The sequence below is a fragment of the Mucor mucedo genome (assembly GCF_025094135.1).
Source record: "Mucor mucedo strain NRRL 3635 chromosome Unknown EV154scaffold_169, whole genome shotgun sequence".
Lineage (NCBI taxonomy): Eukaryota > Fungi > Mucoromycota > Mucoromycetes > Mucorales > Mucoraceae > Mucor > Mucor mucedo.
In genome coordinates this window covers 41,522-60,639 of record NW_026252453.1, presented here as the reverse complement: position 1 = coordinate 60,639, position 19,118 = coordinate 41,522, and the positions used below count along the sequence as shown (strand labels likewise).

The 19,118-nt window shown below is 36.1% G+C and overlaps 3 protein-coding genes across 3 annotated transcripts; 2 read left to right on the top strand and 1 right to left on the bottom strand.

The window, feature by feature from the left end:
• Positions 1–9,733: 9,733 nt before the first annotated feature.
• Positions 9,734–10,084, top strand: EV154DRAFT_487075 (uncharacterized protein; the record flags this gene model as incomplete). The annotated part of the gene is made up of 1 exon (XM_051598932.1): positions 9,734–10,084. The coding sequence occupies one exon, from the start codon at positions 9,734–9,736 to the stop codon at positions 10,082–10,084; it is 351 nt and encodes a 116-aa protein (XP_051451845.1).
• A 6,636-nt stretch (positions 10,085–16,720) lies between these two features.
• EV154DRAFT_487074 (uncharacterized protein) lies at positions 16,721–17,145 on the top strand (the record flags this gene model as incomplete). Its single annotated transcript, XM_051598931.1, has 2 exons — positions 16,721–16,764; positions 16,839–17,145. The coding sequence occupies 2 exons, from the start codon at positions 16,721–16,723 to the stop codon at positions 17,143–17,145; spliced, it is 351 nt and encodes a 116-aa protein (XP_051451844.1).
• Positions 17,146–17,335: 190 nt separating this feature from the next.
• On the bottom strand, positions 17,336–18,004 carry EV154DRAFT_569926 (uncharacterized protein; the record flags this gene model as incomplete). The annotated part of the gene is made up of 1 exon (XM_051606166.1): positions 17,336–18,004. One exon carries the CDS (start codon positions 18,002–18,004, stop codon positions 17,336–17,338), a length of 669 nt encoding a protein of 222 aa, XP_051451843.1.
• Positions 18,005–19,118: the final 1,114 nt, after the last annotated feature.

Sequence of the window (19,118 nt, the reverse complement as noted above, 5' to 3'; positions counted from 1 at the left end):
CATACGCTTGTATACTGCTATACAACTTCTTCTACTTCGTATACATACTTCTATACTAAAGATTGCATGATTGGCCTAAATACGATATACGAATGACAGTTGGATACAGAATGCTATACCACTGAGTTACGATATCACCGATCGAGAAGAGAAGCTTCTCAGATCAAATCAAGAATTATAAGAAAGAGAAACTTAATATTAATAGTTCTCTCAATGGATAAGCTACTCAGAGAGAGAATAGAACAGCTATCAATATAAATGGTTCATTTACTTATATATTGATATAATTATACTGCTGATAAAGAGTATAAAGAAATAGTGTATGAATTAATGGATACCTATCTTCTACAACCAAATATACAAATAACGATGAGACATTTTATAATTGGGATCGTATTTTATTGATTACAAAGATAATGAATAAATGAACAACTATTATGTTCTACTGCAAATTACACTTGACAAACAAGTTGGAATCTTTTACAGTAACCGTTGCTTGATCTTATAAATTAGTGTCTTGTAATACTAAAGATTTATTATAATACTCATGCTCCCGATCCACTGATATGGGACAGCCTTAACTGGAAACAATTCTAACGACTAGTATCCATTTAACCCAAGGCGGGAAACAAAGTATAGATCTATTCCAAAACCAGAACGGTTGACTCGTCATTAAAACTCAGGAGAGTTGTGCAATATAAAAAGGATCAATTATTTCATAGCAGCAGAGTTCTTTTAGTCTATTTTTACCCCTAATAAAAATATACTTTTATCTCATTACTTTTCTAGGTAATATTTTGTCAAATACCACAGATGATAAATAGGACAACAACAAAAAAAGGATCAAATATCAGTTCACTGAGAATTCAATGTATGGACAGTAGGTAAATTAGGTGTATCTAAAAAAACGATCTATTATAGAAAAATGTAATATTAAAGCCATAGAATAAATGATTTTATCTATAAACGTAACCCCTGATTAAAGAACAGTTTGGGTCTAGCAGTTTATATTGTAAAAGAATCCTATCTTTATTTTTATGATTATTTTACGCAAACTCCCCCTACCCCCCTACCCCATTGCCTGTCGGAACAGCCAAAAGTGAAGAACATGTTTGTAAAAGACATTAGTAAAAAAGTGGCAGAACTTCATAAACGTTTAAGCGATAATAATTCACTTGGTATTCTCGACAGCCGTTTCTAGATTTAGGGAGGGCTTCATAATAATACAATAATCAAACGTTTATATCACATACCATGTTAGACATTTATACATCAGGATACATCTCCTCTACAAGAACTATTATGACTCTGAAAATAAAACAATTAGTTGTGCAAACTTGGCAATTGTAATCATAACCCCATACCTTTGGATAGACAGAACGGTAAAAAAGGTATTTGTAAAATATTAGGTCACCTTTCGATCCACAGATGTATGGTTGATCAACCTCATAATCTATAATACATGATACAATTAGAGTGCATAAAAGAACAGTGCTTTAATAATTACCTTGCAAGTCTTATAGCAGTTTTTTTTGAAAAAAAAAATGTAATAGGGAAGATAAATGAGAAATAAAATAAATCCTATTTAATCAGAAAAAAAAGGGACATTCAATGGACGTTCAAATAAGGTTTAATCAAGGCTCAATCAGTAATTTAAATCAACTTCAGCAGTTGATAGTGTAATACTCTAAACTCCGAATATCCAGTCAAGCCACTCTCACTCTCGTATCACTATCCACCTACTGCGTCGTCAAGACCGCAGCACTTCATACTTATCCTGAATTACACTAACACATATACTTATCCCATCCGCAGCAATTATCCCTAAACTATAAATACTCCAAACAATCATTATTAAATAAAGTATCTTATTTTTATTATCTTAACTTTCTATTTAAGTACCGAACGTCTGAATATTACAGATAGAAACATACGCATCTATCTAAAAAACAATAAAAAGTTATTTCTTCAAATAGTAGTTGTAGCTGGTGATACGGAGCTCGACTCCTTGAGAATTTTTTTTAAGCATTGGTCGCATTTAGAAAGATGAAGAATTGTTTTGGCAGAATATAATTAAAAAAAAAAACTGAAAGTGGAAAAAAGACCTTTTTTTTTTCGCTTTTCTTAGGGACAGCCAATTTTTCCTTAGGGACAGCCAAAGTGCACGTAGTCGCAACGTAAGATCTATGGTTTGGATGTTCTGTAGACATGGGAACAAGGATATACAATCAAAAACAATGTAAAAATTACAAATAAATGTACATCAAACGATTTATACTTATTTTGACAATTCTATTATCACTCTTTCGCCTTTGAGCTCGTTTGAATTAAATCTTACGCAGAAATATTAATGTTAAGTCCAAACGAGAAGCTGAAAGTTAGCTTTAAAATACATATACTGGTTTAAACTATGTTATTTGTGATAAATGTGTATGTATTTCAAGTTATTAAGTTCTATTGACCTCTTGATATCTATTAAAGTATCATAATCCCAACATTACGACTACGTGCACCCTGGCTGTCCCTAAGAAAAATGGCTGTCCCTAAGAAAATTTGGCTGTCCCTAAGAGACCCGTTTTTTTTTTTTTCTTAAATAAAGTTGGCGCCATCACTAGTTTCCTCGTTATTATAGAGTGTATTTACGATCTAAAGTCTATATTATTCACGATATCTTAATATCATATAAAATCAACCTGTTTTACTTTTAGAGCACCTAGCAGTAGGGCTTAAAATGTAAAATTAAGGTTTTTGCCTCGAGCAATGTCCTGAATGTTTTGTTTGTCTTACCTTCACGTTTTCCAAAGTGGAAAATTGATGTAGCAACAATCATGCATTTTTCTTTCTTCGATAAAATAAACAATGCCAGCTATTTTGACAAGGAAGAAATCGTACAGAGAAAACAAAAAAATCTGTTCAGGTACACACAACCTTTTTAGTGCTCCGAAGAGTAAGAGTTTTTTTAAGTGTAACTGCTGCAGTGCTCTTACTCTTCTGGTCTAACCCCTTTTGTGATTTCAGATGACCATCTATTAGAATTTATTGATACTACGGCCTCCAAAAACTACTTTTATATTGAATTTAAAGAATCTGTTCACTACAACGCGATACCCATTTGAACGATTATTAGATATCATACACCATAGCTCCTCTTTGAGTACGACATCATTCTCTTCATTTTTTGATGGCTTAAACTATTTAACCGGCTTCTCTTTTTTTATTAAAAAAAGAGGTACAAATTTTCCAAAAATCCTGCACCAGTTCCATACAAATAGACACTGTTTCTTGCACTGAACGATGTATACGATAAATATTTCACTTTGCTTACTGGATACAAATCTCGTATTGCTGAATGTTTCAAAATAAATTTAAATGACAAAAATCAAGAAGAGCTCGCTGTGCTGGAAAATAAGGACCTTCGAATAAAACAACAACTGGCAACCTCAAACATAAGCAATACTGATGAAGAAATTTTGCGCACGTTAATGAACGAGTATATAACATTGCTTAGTCCTGGTAAGTTTTTTTGTAAGGCCAACCATATTGTAAATTTATGACTTCCCACTAATGCAACGTAGATAACAGATTGCTTATGTCTAAATATCAAGGCAAAAAGTTGATCAAGCAGCTTTGTCCCATAGTTCCAATGGGGTATAGAACATGTGAAAACGGTTGCACCATTTTCACAGATGGGATCGATTTTTGTAAAAACACAAAATGCAGGGTTTATCATGAAGGTAAAACAATGATGTTTCCATTACACCAACAGATCGCGATGCTTTTCAAGTGCAATGAACGTAGAAGACAATTATTATATCGTACAAATCGCGCTGAATCACACGAGGAGTTGCAAGATATATTCGATGAAAATGCTTACAAAGGTCTGAAAACAATTCTCTATCAAAATCCGTATGACATAGCTATTGGTCTATGCGTGGATGGGTTTGCACCCTTTAAACAAAATGGAAGGTCAATGACTTTAATAATGGCAGTTATTTGTAACTTTTTACCAGAGATTAGGTATTACTAGCCAGGCATAGTTATCCGCTATATTTATTGAAATACTGATATGTGCACATTTAGATATAAAAAAGAAAATCTATTGATCTTGGGTGTGACTCCTGGACCAAACAAGGCGGATATATACAGCTATCTCACTCCTTTAATTAAGGAACTGTTAGTTTTAGAATCTAAGGGGATAATAATTATCAATGAAAATACCAGTTACAAGATTAACGTTCACGTTTTAAATTGTATTGGAGACATTCCGGGTCAGACCGAATTATGCTTAAGCTCATCCCATACTAGCAAGTATGGCTGTAGAATATGTCCTATGGAAGGGGTCAGTCACCAAAAAGATTCAGAAGACCAGATCACTATGAAAAAAGTAGGAATGTTCTTTCCCCTGCCCCAAAATATGTCTGAAATGCCACCGCTAAGAACCATCGAGGAATACAAGCTGGCTAACAATGTAAGATATACTTGTTTATTGCATCAATAAGTGACTTAATGTTTGTGGAAATTATATTTAGCGTGAAGGACTCAGAAATCCGTCGCCATTTACCATAATTAAGTCATTCCATGTTCCAATGTTTTAAAGTACAGACGAGTTACATCTTTTTGGTCATAATATTGCCAGGCAAATATGGCAAGTAATTGAGAATAACAACTATAAATACGGGTTGTTGTGTTTTGAGGTAAGTAAAAATTATAAGGCAGTTTATGAATAATTTGAGACTGCTTATAAGATTGTCTTTATTATGAAATAAAATGAACAAGTATTTATATAAAAAAGACTATCTGCTGTACCACTATCTTTAGTGTATCTTTGAAGTTGTTATCATTTTCCCAGTGTGTATCCTGTTACTTTTAACTGCTTATTTTGTAAATATGTTACACTTGGAATTACTGTCATCTTAGACACATTGTACTTCCATATCTTTAGTAAGCCTTAGTCACTGTGTTCTTGTAACCTTGTGATATGATAGTACTAACTATCTATATTGGGTAATTGATTCCTTAATCATTCTTAATGTATTGATGTCATAGATATGGATTTATTTAATGTAGCAACAATATAGCAGATCACCACACGGGTGGAAAAATATCTTGTTCTTGCAGAAGCGATTTAGAGTTGAATTAGACTCGCATATGGCAAAGCTACAGATCTCTGAGTCAAAAATGCTGACAGGCAAATTTATCGGTTATCGAACATGCCATATTTATAAGTAAGTATAAATAATAATTAATGATATTGTGTAGATATCTCTTGTAAATCTGGATATAGCAGAGGTGTCGACTGGATACAATTTCTACTATATGTTGTGCCTACCATCTTGCCAGAAATGTATGAAAAGCAACGCCCTGGTACACGTTTCAATGAAGAGAACTTAAGTATAAAAAAGCACTAAGTAGAATATCAAGAGCTTGCTTTTTATGCTTAAAAAAATCGATCTCACATCTAGACATTGAAGAGATAGAAAAGTACGTGTACATACTTTTAGCCTTTGATACATATACAGTACTAAATATTTATCAAGTTGTATTATTGAATGGCAATACTTTTTAAAAGCTAATTTCTCTCAAAACATTAATGTTTCTACTATCAATCAACGTTATCAAAATCATGTCGCTGATACGATCAGAGAGTTAGGGCCCATGCGTTATGCCAGCGCGAGGTGTTTAGAAAGGAGCATTGGAATGATAAAGAGTTCAATCAGATCATCACCGAAGCCGTCTGAATGCATTAATAACTTTTTGGCTGAGGACATACAGGCGAAATATACTGAAACAGCTATCATCCAACTAGAAGATAAATTTGAATCAGGATCATTCTACTTAAAACAGAAGACCTGCAATTTAAAAGATATTATTGGGAACAACGCGTATAAAAAAGGGCTGCTTTTAAGTATTACGGCCAAGATTTTGACATGAATATGCTGGTTACTTTGTTTGGAGGATACAAACGATTACAAGATTCTCGACAATTAAGGATAAATATAAATCAATTGGGTAGTTCAAGAATAGTTACTTTCGATGTGGCCACTGAAAAAAATAGTTGGTGTAGTGTACAGCATTTGGAAATCTAACGAGACAACGATATTCCTTGTTAGAGAGATCCCTTTCATAACTGATTCACATAATCAGACAAAAGTATGTCGAAATTTGGACACTACCGAAAAGCTAATCGATCAGGTTGCGTACAATTATCGAATCATTCCCGAAAAAGAAGTATCTTGTTATGTAATTTTGATCCAAAGCCTACTCAAATATGATTAATCGTTTATTCTTGATGCCCTTCAACAGTTTTGTATAATTTTGCGAATATACAGTATGCGTTAACTATGATTAATTTATTGTGATACATATAGCACAGTGCCTTGCAAAAGTTAAAGCCTTTAGTAGATTTCTATATTTTTGGCTCTAATTATCATTTAAACAATAAATACCATCAGTTTTTTTTTATACAGCCTCGAAAAAAAACATATCTTTAAAGAACGTATGAGAGACATATATTTTGTGTCCTTTTGAAAGCGACCATAATATTAATATTACTTTTATGTCCCTGGTCAATAAATTGTCATACAACACATGTTCTTTTTGCGGCCGACATAGAATTTCTATTTCATTAAATTATTTTTTGTGCTCCTCCATAAAAGAGACTTATTTTTTTATGTCGCTTGAAAAAAATGACATCAAAAAGACATCAAAATACTATTATACGACATATCGGACATAATGTTTTTTGCTGTGAGCCCTGTTGACGGTATTAGGTATGCAATTTCGCCAGCAACTAGGATTTTACGGTGCCGGCAGCTCCAATCACAAAGTGGTACGTCGCGGTGGGATTATGCACAACTTGCCGAAAGATGAGGTCTTGCGGAGGGGTTAAGGGGGTATTGTACATGCCTTCATACTCACGGATACGCTTGACTGTCATCGTCTCTGGTACCTCACCCCCTTCTGTCATCTCGATATCTCCTCCTTCCACAAGGCTGATAAAGTAATCCTTCCAGGTACCATTACCGGTGTTGTTATTGTTGTTGTTGTTACCATCACCCTCACTTCTACCACTACCACTGATAGGTCTTAATCGTTGCGTTTTAGCTGCTTCAAATGTTGGCAAATGTTGGCAAATGGTTGTTAATTGTCTTAATGTTTGGGTTGACTAGTGTTATCGGCTCAACAATGTTACATTCACTTCGTTGCTTCGTTTGTTAGTGGTTGCTTGGTGGTTGGTTTGCAAAACCTTTTTTTTTGTTGTTTTCTGTTGAAAAGTATGGTGTCTGGTCTATCAAAAAGTATTTTTTGGCATTATAAATATTTTTTTAGTGTTAAGGCTGTTTTAATTACATGAAAAATAAGTTACGGCCATACAATATTGAAAACACCGGATCCCGTCCGATCTCCGCAGTTAAGCAATATCTGGACCAGTCAGTACTATGGTGGGAATACTGGTTGCTGTAATTTTTTTAATTTTTTTTATGTTAAACTCCAACAACTTTTTTTTGCAAATTAGTTCTTTTTTATATGTCGGGTTCCCCAGTTGTAGTGCATGTAGTGCACCTAGTTGATGCTATGGAGATAAACGTAGGTCCTGTCAAAGTGTGATAAGATCTTTCTTGGTAAGCATACAATCAATTTCTCTTGTGAAGATCTTTTGCAATGGCACTCTCTTACGCAATGTCACGCTCTCACACATTGTCACTCGTCACTCTTTCATGCATTGTCACGCTCTCACGCATTGTCACTCTCTCACGCATTGTCACTCACGCATTGCCACTCTCTCACACATTGTCACTCACTCTCTCACGCATTGTCAAGATCTTTCATAAAAAAAAAGCTTTATTTTTAAAAAAATCGTACATAGTACGCCCACAATTCATGTGCCCCAAAGGCAGGCACCAAAGGCAACCTTTCATTTCCAAACAGCTCTCGTAAGTTCAGCGTGTCCAGATATATGGCCGCTGGCGCTTTTTTTAATTTTGCCGGCGGCAGCAAGTCCACCAACAACAACACGGTGATCCCCACCTCCTGGACCAAAGGAAAAAGAAATGCCCCCAGTTTCAACGCCAGTCGAATCGATTCCAACTCTACCCGAGTTGGGTGGTCGGAGTGCAGCACTTCACATGATAAAGATAAGTTAAGATGGGATTGATTTTAAAAACATCATCCACACAAACGACTTACAAGCAAGCTGGCGTACATTGCGCACGTTGTCATTAGTCAAGTACAGGATCAATGCCAGAAGAAGGTTTCGAACCTGGGATGCGGTCATGTTTCGTAGCAAAAAGATGTGCTCGGTCACCACCGAATGTAGCTCTAACTCACCTCTGGCCACCTCGGCAACAGGCATGCCCATGGCCTCTGCTGTATTTGAAACCGCTTGGACAAGAGCACCGGGGTAATTAAGAAACCGGTTGGCCACTAGAGATAGAAAGACGACATGAGATGCATGTTACTTTTTTTCCATAAACCATTACCATTGTGACAAACTTACCTTCATATTGACGTGCGAAGTAGTCATGGGGAGCGAGGAGAGGGGGCAAAATCAAACGAGGAACCTCACCAACAAGGGGAGGGGGAATAGCCGCCTCGGGAGCCACGACAGGAGTAGCCACGACAGGAGGAGCCACGACAGGAGGAGCAGGAGGAGCAGCAGGTGGAGGGGAGTCCCCAAAAGTTCGTCATCCTCTACCTGGTCCACTAATTTAACTTTCCTGTTAGTTCGATATTACCCCTTATGTTTTTTTTTTTTGCTGTCATTCCTACCATATCGCACCGGCAGAGGTACTTGGCTCATTTGAGCTCTCAACTGGTTATAGCTCATACAGAGATAACCTTCATTTACGGGCAATGGCTCTAGGCCAGAAAAAAAAAGTCATTATCGGTTAACATGCGGGTAATAGCAGAAGAAGCCTGTGGGCCATAATCTACAGCCACCCCAAAAAATAACATTGTCAGTAACTCACACACCCTTCTTATCGATTCACACCCCCCCCCACATCCCTATCCAGCTTCACCATGGCAGAAAGCAGTGAAAATCACATGAAGTTCGTTTCGGCGTTTATCGAATTCACGATCCATAGTAATATGTGTCTGTGTGTGTCTGTGTGTCTGTGTGTCTGTGTGTGTCTGTGTGTGTCTGTGTGTCTGTGTGTGTCTGTGTGTCTGTGTGTGTGTGTGTGTGTGTGTCTGTGTGTGTCTGTGTGTGTCTGTGTGTCTGTGTGTGTGTGTCTGTGTGTGTATGTGTGTGTGTGCAAATTGCGAAAAAGGTAAAGAAGAAAAAACAGGCGTTTTTCTCATCACCGCTTTGGTTCAGGAAAAACAAAGCTGTGTGATACCTAGTGTGACTGGCTCTCATTTGAAAACCGGTCAGAGTATTCCTATAGTCCTATTGGACTCACGCCATTCCTATGGGACTCATGGGATTTGATTTGACTATAAAAGTCAACCCCATCCCCCACGCCCCCCCCCCTTTTCTCATTTCTTTTTTTTTTCATCTCTTTCCGTTTTATACTACTTTTATACTACTTTTATACTACTTTTATACTACTTTTATACTACTTTTATACTACTTTTATACTACTTTTTTCTTTTTTACTACTCTATCTCTCTCTCTCTTCAATTGACAAGACATCTTTATTCTTTCTACTACTTTATCTTTTTTCTTTTTACCACTTTCTCTTTCTTCAAATTTTTTTTTTTACTACTTTCTCTCGTCACCACTTGAACAATGGAAATAAACGCTCCACTATCCCGCGTTTATGATAACTGCAATGTTAAGGTAGATGGTACCCGTGTCAGTGCCAGCTGTCGTCTTTCCATGGCTGGCATCAGCTTCACCATCTATACCAACGCGATTCAAATGATACACTACATGATTAAAAATATGGTGGCTGGAAGCTACCACCACGTGACAGGTGTCTTTTCGGCTTCGGCCTATATTTCCCAAACCTCTACCCGTGCAATCCTAAGTATTAGAGTAAGTCCTTCCTTGTTACGTCCGGTCGTAGTCGATCGCAGCACGACACCTACCGACGCCATTGAAGTTAATGACACAGCCTACCACCACGGGAAAAAATAAGTGATGAAATTAATAAATAAGTGACTTTGAGTGACTTTGAGTGTTTATTCAGGTGTTTTTCGCCATCACTTTAAATAAAGGTGACAAATAAGTGTTAAAATAAGTGTTAATTTCTATCACTTAGAATGAAGGTGTTAAAAGGTGTTAAAATAAGTGTTAAATTTCGTCACTTTTGGTAAAGGTGACTAATAAGTGTTAAAATAAGTGTTAATTGTTATCACTTGAGAGAAAGGTGTTAAAAGGTAATTAAATAGGTGGTGAATTCGGTCACTTTTAAATAAGGTGACAAATGAGTGTTAAAATAAGAGCTTGTTTTTATCACTTGCGTTTGAGGTGTTCAGGGGTGTTCCAACAACTGTTAACATTTGCAATATTTTTTTATTATTATTTAGTAAGTCTGATATATGCGTGTTACGTTTTGTTTTTAAAACCAAAACGGCGTATTGCTTATACACACATCTTTTTTAAATGACATAGATGGCCAAACAAGGTAGTGCTTATTTTCTTCTATTGGTGAAGGTATTGTTGTTATGGGACTGATGATATTATTGGTGTTAATCAGAACTCTCATATGATCCCTTTCTGCAGCAAGTGGCATGCTGTTGGAACTAGTAGTATAAAATAAAACAGTATTCCCGTCAACAGTTGACTCAATATTGGAACATATTCTAGCCCAAGCAAAAACATCATTGTTCAACATGTTCGCAACTGGTAACGGCTTTGCTACAAACATGAACTCCAGCTGAACGACATAGTACTTCTCAGTTCCACCGAAATTACTAATGGGTAAGTGTGCGAGGAACATGCTGGAATTTTTTTTTAGTGTTGATGCACAAAATTGCTTGCACCCTCTTCCCGTCATTGTGATACTTTGAACAACTCGAATTTTCTCGCATTGAACTTGTAGTTCAACTTGTTCAAGGAAGTTGGCACCAAGGTGCCTGAATTCAGCAATACGCCGATGCTCCGAGTTAGCTTTGCCTATATGATTCCAGTAAGCGATGTTTTGGAGCAAGCTGGTGTTTTTCTGGACAAAAAAGATTGCTCTGCCAAAGTACGAATGATTTGGTATGCATTCTCCGCTGGTTTGGAGAATGACCCTATCTTCTGCTTAACTATACCAATCATGCGTTCCAAAGGTCGACAACTGAACGAGCGCATAGGACCAAGCTCCTCAATCACATATGGTATATGTGATAGATAATGCTGGCTAATTGTTACTGCGTTTGGTGTCATATTGTCTGTGTTTCCGACAAAATCCATCCATATCTGCAGCTTACTGAATACCGTCAAATATTAAAAAAATTGGGTTTAAGTATTTTTAAACCTTTATCTAATTGTAACTAACCTTTTGAGTTCGCTGATATCTGTTTGACTGATTTTATATTGCAAAGCAATTGCACAAGCACTGGACAAATTTTTAAGAGCACTAACAGTATCTCTGCATCGATTTTCAATCTCCAAATTATGTTGCTCATAACTGTCACCAATCAACGATTGAGTTCTGCGCAAGCTACTACCAGGAGTATTTAGATACCTCTTATTATCATTAGCCTGCATATTTATCATATCACAAACAATGGTAGGAACCAGAAACAAGATAAACATTTGCCAGTCAACTGCACGTCCATACCCACCACGAGTGTTCAAATCTATGTGACCAATATTCCCTTTAGCGATTTTTGTTTTACTGGGGTAATTCAATTACATACTTAAAAATGCCCCTTCAAAAATATTCGTTCTGCAAGTTGTACCTAAATTTTCCATGGCTATTCCAAGCGTTTTTCTATGACATTTTGCCAAAAAGAAATGGGTTATTGTTACCATATTTTCTATCGTCATCAGAAATAAATTTCCAAATTTGCTTAGATACGTTATGCCCAATCAAATGAAGCTCGTCAAGACCAGCGAATGTTGCCGAAAACGAGGTAAATCCGGTCAAAGGAGTAACCTTCGTGATCCCTTTGTTTTCAAACTGATGTTATCAAATAAAATTAAATATTAGTCATAGTGGCCGAATACTAGTATTGTCGTCGCATTTACCCCAGATACCCGCTCGTCTACTGATTTAAAACTTTCATTGCTTCTAATTACTGCATTGTCCAAATTTTATGACTAAAGTACATCCCTTTACCATCATTACTACTACCCATGATATCACATATTCTACAACCATATTTGCTTGTATGGCCAGTGTGAAACAAAGTATCCGCCATGGCAGGAATATCGCCGAGAAACAGACAAGTATACACCTTGACACCCTGAAACTTTTTACCGGTCTAAACATATTTTGGACCGATACCGCCGGTATCGGTGCAATTTTTAGAAATTACAGATACCGGCGGTCTTTTTTAAAGATTGCACCGATACCGATTTTTAAAAAAAATGAAAATCACTGCAAAATCGAGTTTTGTAGTTTAATAAACATATATTACGATACCTATATAACTTATATGATTAAAAAAAATTTATTAAGTTAATACGGTGACCGCAACAGGGGGTCAAAAAGTGTATCTTGTTCATTACGCGTTTGGTGTTACACGATTAGGCTTTTTTTGTATCGTGCTTTCAATTGACTTACGCTTTTTTTTTTTTTTTTTTTTTTTTTTTTTTTCACTTCTTCGCTAGTTTTAACGGACGAATAACTATCAAAACATATTCACTTTTTAAATGTCTCTATGACAAAGTATTGACATTTTTTTTTGTCACATATATATTACAAATAAAATGTTTATAGTATTAAAAGCCATGGGCTTTATGTCCAAATTTTTACCACTCAATAAATAGCCGCAACACTTTTTATTGAAATCACCCTCCTTCTTAGATTTTTCTTTCTAGTTTCCCCATTTTTTCCATCTTGTAAAGAGACAAGTTATAGGAAACAAAAGAGTGGTCAAAGGGTCATCGAAAATACCTATCAAACGCACTGGAAGAGTACTCTATGTTTGTGTGTACCGTTCCTGTACGTAATATCTATTGAGTTTAAAAAATCATTATTTATAAATCTAATATTTTTTTTCTTTCTTTTTTTCCTTTTTTCTGTTTTCTTTTTGACAAATGACCATGAAATAGTATGTATAATAATTGATACCATAATTTAACATAAAATTAATCTTTTACAGTTATGTAACTCTGTTTGATGTAGTTTATGAATAATAAATATTGTGTTTGCGTTCATGGTAGATGAACTACATTCTTTTCGAGGTAAGATTTATCGCTATAGTCACCTTCATTCCTGTTATTAATATCAATATATGTCTATAGATTTACTGTACGTTTACTGCTTGTAAATTTAGACCCGGACGACCTGTTTCTTTATTAAGGTATGATGTGTTTTTTTATCTTTTTTATACTCGTTATTAACGTTAGTTCTTATTATAGGTAAGTACCGCCCAGACGCGTTTGTCTATAACAGTTGTAACTACTAGCTCAATAAGTTGGTATGGGCGGGTTAGTTTCGTCTTTCATCTGTAAAACCAATCTATGCGTTTATTTATTCAAACATTTGTGGCTCTTTTTTTCTTTTTCTTTTTTTTTTCAATAAAATGTCTTTTTTTTATTCAATATATGATGTCTAAATTTTTGGATTTACAAGGATAGCAACTCGTGAACTGAATACGTAAACTGTATTATTATCCAATAGAATTATTTGCCAAAACCATCGTTTGTAATCATCAGTATCGGTCCAAAAATGCGACCGATTTCTTACAAAATCTGTCCAAAAATGCGACCGATTTTTTATAAAATCGGTCCAATTTTTGGACCGTTACCGCCGGTCTAACTTTTTCATTTTTTTTTAAAAAATTGGACCGATAAAAAGTTTCACAGTGTGATGTGATTTTTTTGGTTGTCGTGAGCCTTGACAATCACACCAGCAGACTCCATTTTAATTAACTTCATTAATAAAGGATATAAGAAGCTATAGATATCTTTTGGTTTTTTGGGTCCTTTGATGATGCAGACAACAAATTGATTTTCTTTTTTTGCTCTGTAACAGACAATGACAATTAGTATTTTTGATGGAATTATTTTAATCTTTAAAATACCTTTCATCGAGACTTAAGTTCATGTTCACAGCTTTGACAATGGTGAGGCTCTGGTTTCCTCTTTGGCCACGAACAAATCCATCTATATACAACGCCAGGGCGATGTCATACTGGTTTTGAAAGCAATTTTTTCTTAAAAGCTCTTGGTACTTTTTGCCGTCAAAAAAGTCTTCCATTACAATATCGTCGCTTGTTTGGACCTTCTCCGATCTGTGCAACAATGATCTCATGCTTTTGTCAGAGACAAAGTATGAAGCAATGAAATCGTCAATGTCCAGAAGCTTTTCTTTTTGACGAGCTTCTAACACGCTGTTGTCGTTTAGTTGAAACCTGGGTTCCTCACAGTGAGAACACATTTCTTGATCCTCGGCGATGAACATTTGGCACCCATTCACACACATGCCGTGAACGTCTTCTTTCAGCTGTACCGTTTCACTGATTTGTTTTTTATTTAAATAAGTGGACTTTAATTTTTCTGCCACGTCTAATTTACAGAAGAATTAGTTATCATGTAATGATGTAGTGAATACGCATAAAAAGGCTTACTCTGATTATGATGAGTATCATTGTAGTTTTCATTGATCCATCTGATGATCTCTTCTTTCTGAAATCTTTTCAGATTCAACTTTTCCATCAATGCATGAAATTCAAAACTTTTTTTATCATCCAATGTTTCCAAATTGCAATCACGAATTGCAGATAGCTCCTCAGGATCACCTTTGACTGCCATTTCAGAGTACTTTATTAACTGATTCTTGGAATAATTTGAGTCTTGAATATCAGCATCACTTTCAATATCACTTTCACTATCGGTCATGTATCTACTGTATTCTGTATCTAAAATAGTGCTACGTTCGAGAATGATGTCGGAGTCGCTTCCACTATCACTTTCATATAAATTTTCTAATTCAGTTGCAGCGTTGATATCCATATAAGCAATACCAGAAGCGGGAACGGGATCAAAATTGTCATCGTCAGTCATACCATATTCAAGATCAGGAATATTGGCAGGTTCTTCTACGGGCAAACCATTGACGCATGACTCAGCAGTGCTGTCATTTGTTATATTTAGTCGTCGTCTAATGATATTAACCTTCATTTCGATTTCCAAATCCATATTTTTGTGCTTTCTTTTATGAGATTCTATATCGCGAGTACGAACGTATGGTCTGTTTGGGCAAGTATCGCAACGCATATTTTTCGTTAATAGATAATTAAATGTGAAAGAAGAGGGATTCCAAATATTGCGGCACTCGCGGTTTAAAATAGGGTTTCCCATCATGAATCATGATTTCAGTTAACATATTTTTCTAAATAGAGCAAACATAAGCCATCCAAAAGAATAACAATAACAATAACAATGAAATTCCGAAATAGACGTGGGGGGTTTTTTTTCTTTTTTCTACTTTAAATAAAATACCAACTAAAAATTTCCATCAATATGTCTAGACAACCTGCATGGGTAAATATTGTGCTTGAAAAATAGAGAAGTTGGAAGGAACTATCATCGCAGAGCAAAATTCAGCCATAAAAAGTTTTAACGAAAGATTCGATCGATTAGAAACCATTTTGGGTAAAATAGCTACTACAAGTCCCCAGAACGTTTTTCCAAATAGCGGTCAAGATCAAATGCAAGTCAATTATGAAGAGATTGACTTGATCAAAAAGCCAGAAACTGTTCATGTTACTGATATCATTAACATACTAAAGAATAGCGATAGCGGAATTTTTCTGTTGAATTCTTTTGGCCAGCCCGAAACAGCAGAAGGTATGTATCGTCTGCTAAGCAAGGATATTAATTCCATTTGTAATCCTGTCCTGAGGTCAAGCATGGATGAATATGTACCTTGGAAAACGTTATCTGGTGTTACCAAGAAGGAGTTAATATCAAGAGCCTCCAGGGAAGCTCATCTTTTAAACATTACAGACATTGTCAATTGTTGTAAAGATAACTGGGCCATTTACTTCATGTTACAGAGCTGCTGGTCAAACAAGGCTCCCTCAAAAATGAACAAAAACCGTAAGAGACGGCACTCGGCTTCTAACCAATAATGTAATGTAAGGCTTACTATATAACCATTTTGATAGTATTATTAACATGTCATATTTTCCAATGATAGTGAACGATTCTTGCTGTTGCATAGCTGTATTGACAACAGTACTTTCCCACAAGTTCCAAATAATGTTTTTTCTTCAAATAAAGTTTTTTATAACTGTAAAAATGTTCATTTTAAAGTGATATTTAGGTAGTTTTAAAGTGAAATCTAAAGTGATATAAAGGTGGATCTAAAGTGATATAAAGGTGGATCTAAAGTGATATTAAAGTGGATCTAAAGTGATATTAAAGTGGATCTAAAGTGATTTTAAGGTGGATCTAAAGTGATTTTAAGGTAGATCTAAGGTGATATTAAGGTGTGCGCTGTATAGGTGACAATGAGTTGTATAAAAGTGATATTAGGGTGTGTAAAATAGGTGGCTTTAAGTTATATTAAAGTGATATTGAAGTGATTTTAACCATTCTTTAAGCGGGGGAAATCACTCAAAAAATTGGCGCAAAACACTTTCTTTAGGTGTTTAAATAAGTGTTAAAATGATCACTCGAATCACACCTATAAACACTTGGATTTTCCCGTGGTGTACCCATCATCACCCAAGCTCGAATTCTTGATTCATCTCTATTGTCTTCAACATTGGGAAGATATACAAAGCTCACGTGGCGATAAGGTTGCGTTTGCCGAGCAATTGATCAAACTTCATGACAAGCTATACACCGACACTATCATTCAAGGACCCGGGGCAATGGCTCCACCAGTCTCAATTCAAGATGCCACCATTGAAACCAGAGGTAGTTTGCGCCCTGGAACAAGAACAAGCACGGTTAAAGAAGTTGTTCTGGGTACCTACCCACCTGTTAACTTGAATGTGAACATGGATGCATCCGCCTTGATTATCCCATCACCACCACCACCACCACCACCTACTACTACCCCGCCACAAGATGCAGAAATGCAATAACTTTTCTTTTTTTTTTTTATACTCAAGCACCCCGTTGCGTTCAACAATAAAATAATCTTTTTCAATATAATACACACTATTTTTTTATAATGATAGTTCCTTTTTTTATGATAAATGATAGCAATGACATCCGGGTTTTTAATACTGATATAAAGAAAATAAGGTATATTTAAAGAAAGAAAAAAAAAAGCTAGCAATCCACCGTCTTCATGAACTCAATGTCCTCGTCAGTACGAATCACCGCCGTCCAATCCTCCCAGTCTCGGTTTGCAGAACCCTCAACAAAATCAAATTGTACTTTCTCAATCATGAGACGAGCGCCCGACAGGCCCACATGTTCAACCATCCAGTCTAGGCGACGTAAAGCTCTCATGATACGGAAGTATTTGGATCTCTTCCAGCCTAACATGGTCACCAACAGTGAACCCCAAAGCAACCAATTCACCGGGTCGCTTTTCATCATCGTTAATAACTCCACCCAGTACATACACTTATGGGGCTTTGGGGCAGCAGCACAAAGACGGTGCCAGCCAGCCAACGAAGCAGACACCTCTTCCACCGTCCGACCGACCGTGTTCACGGCGGGCATGCCTTCTTTTTCCGCCTTAATACGATCCACTGCAGCTTGAAGTCGGTGGGGTACATATTTTGCACGAGCTTGTTCGAGAACGTTTGCCACTACTGCCAAACCATCCTCCCCATACAGGCCATCGATAGCGTTGATCACACCCCGCATATGACCCTCCACGTCTGCCAGACTTGTAAACAAAGGTGCTACAGGTGGCGCTGTAGTAGCAGGAGGGATCTCAGGATACTCAATGAAATCACCAATAGCGTTAACATCAAAGTCTTGGTTCATAATGAGTTTTGTTGTGTTTGTTGGTAAAAGAAAATAATATATAAAAAAAAAAAAAAAAAAAAAAACTGGCATCCCCCCCATATTTATGTGATTAATGTATTTTATCTAGCATTCTTCTTCAATAATTTATCAGGTCATGTTGGATTTGTTTCTTTTAAACTTGGATTTGTAGTTCATGTTGGATTTGTTTCTTTTAAACTTGGATTTGTAGGTCATGTTGGATTTGTTTCTTTTAAACTACATCATAGCCTAATTTATCAGGTAATGTTGGATTTGTTTCTTTTAAACTACATCATAGCCTAATAAAATAAGAGGGAAGTCGGTCGTTAAAGTGATACCAGATGATTGGTTGATAGTTTATAGGGATAGGAATTTGTAGTTAAATTCCTTCGTAGCTAAACTTATTAACGAGATTTTTGATGAAAATAAAGATAATGTTTTATTGTATTTTTGTGTAGGGTTTTTATATGAATTGAATATTATACTATATTAGTTTCTAACTAATGTCAACGCTAAGTTATACTAATTTAGCGTTGGCTTCTTTGATCTGTCTAATTTAGTATGTGTTAAGTTATAACACCGATTAGTCAAGTGATGACATCTAGGCTCACGACATCCGGGGGGTTAAGAGAGAAGCAATGGAATTGTCTTCTTGAATATACTTCTTCATTCTACTGGAATGCACATTGTACCAAGTCTTGTTGTTTTCCAATTCCAGCACGTCGAATCGGTCAGCGGATAAAATCTTGACGATCTTGAAAGGACCTCGAAATGAACGAACCAGTTTAGCAGACCTTTTACCAGCAGCGCTAGATTGTACCGGAAAATCAATGAGTACCAAACTCCCAAGAGTGAGACCCGGTTCTTGTCGATGCTCATTGAAGCTTGTCGCGTTCTTGGCCTGTGTTGCGTTGTTTTCCAGTTGAACCAGAGCTAGTGCACGACCAAGGAACTGTTTTACTTGTTGTTGGTATTCTTGAGCTGGAATAGACTTGACCCCAAAATCCGGTGAAGCTAAAGTTCGAGATTCACGACCATGTACCAGAGAAAATGGTGAGAATTTAGTAGAGTCATGGATGCTTGAATTGTAGGCTAATTGAAACTCGTTTAAGTG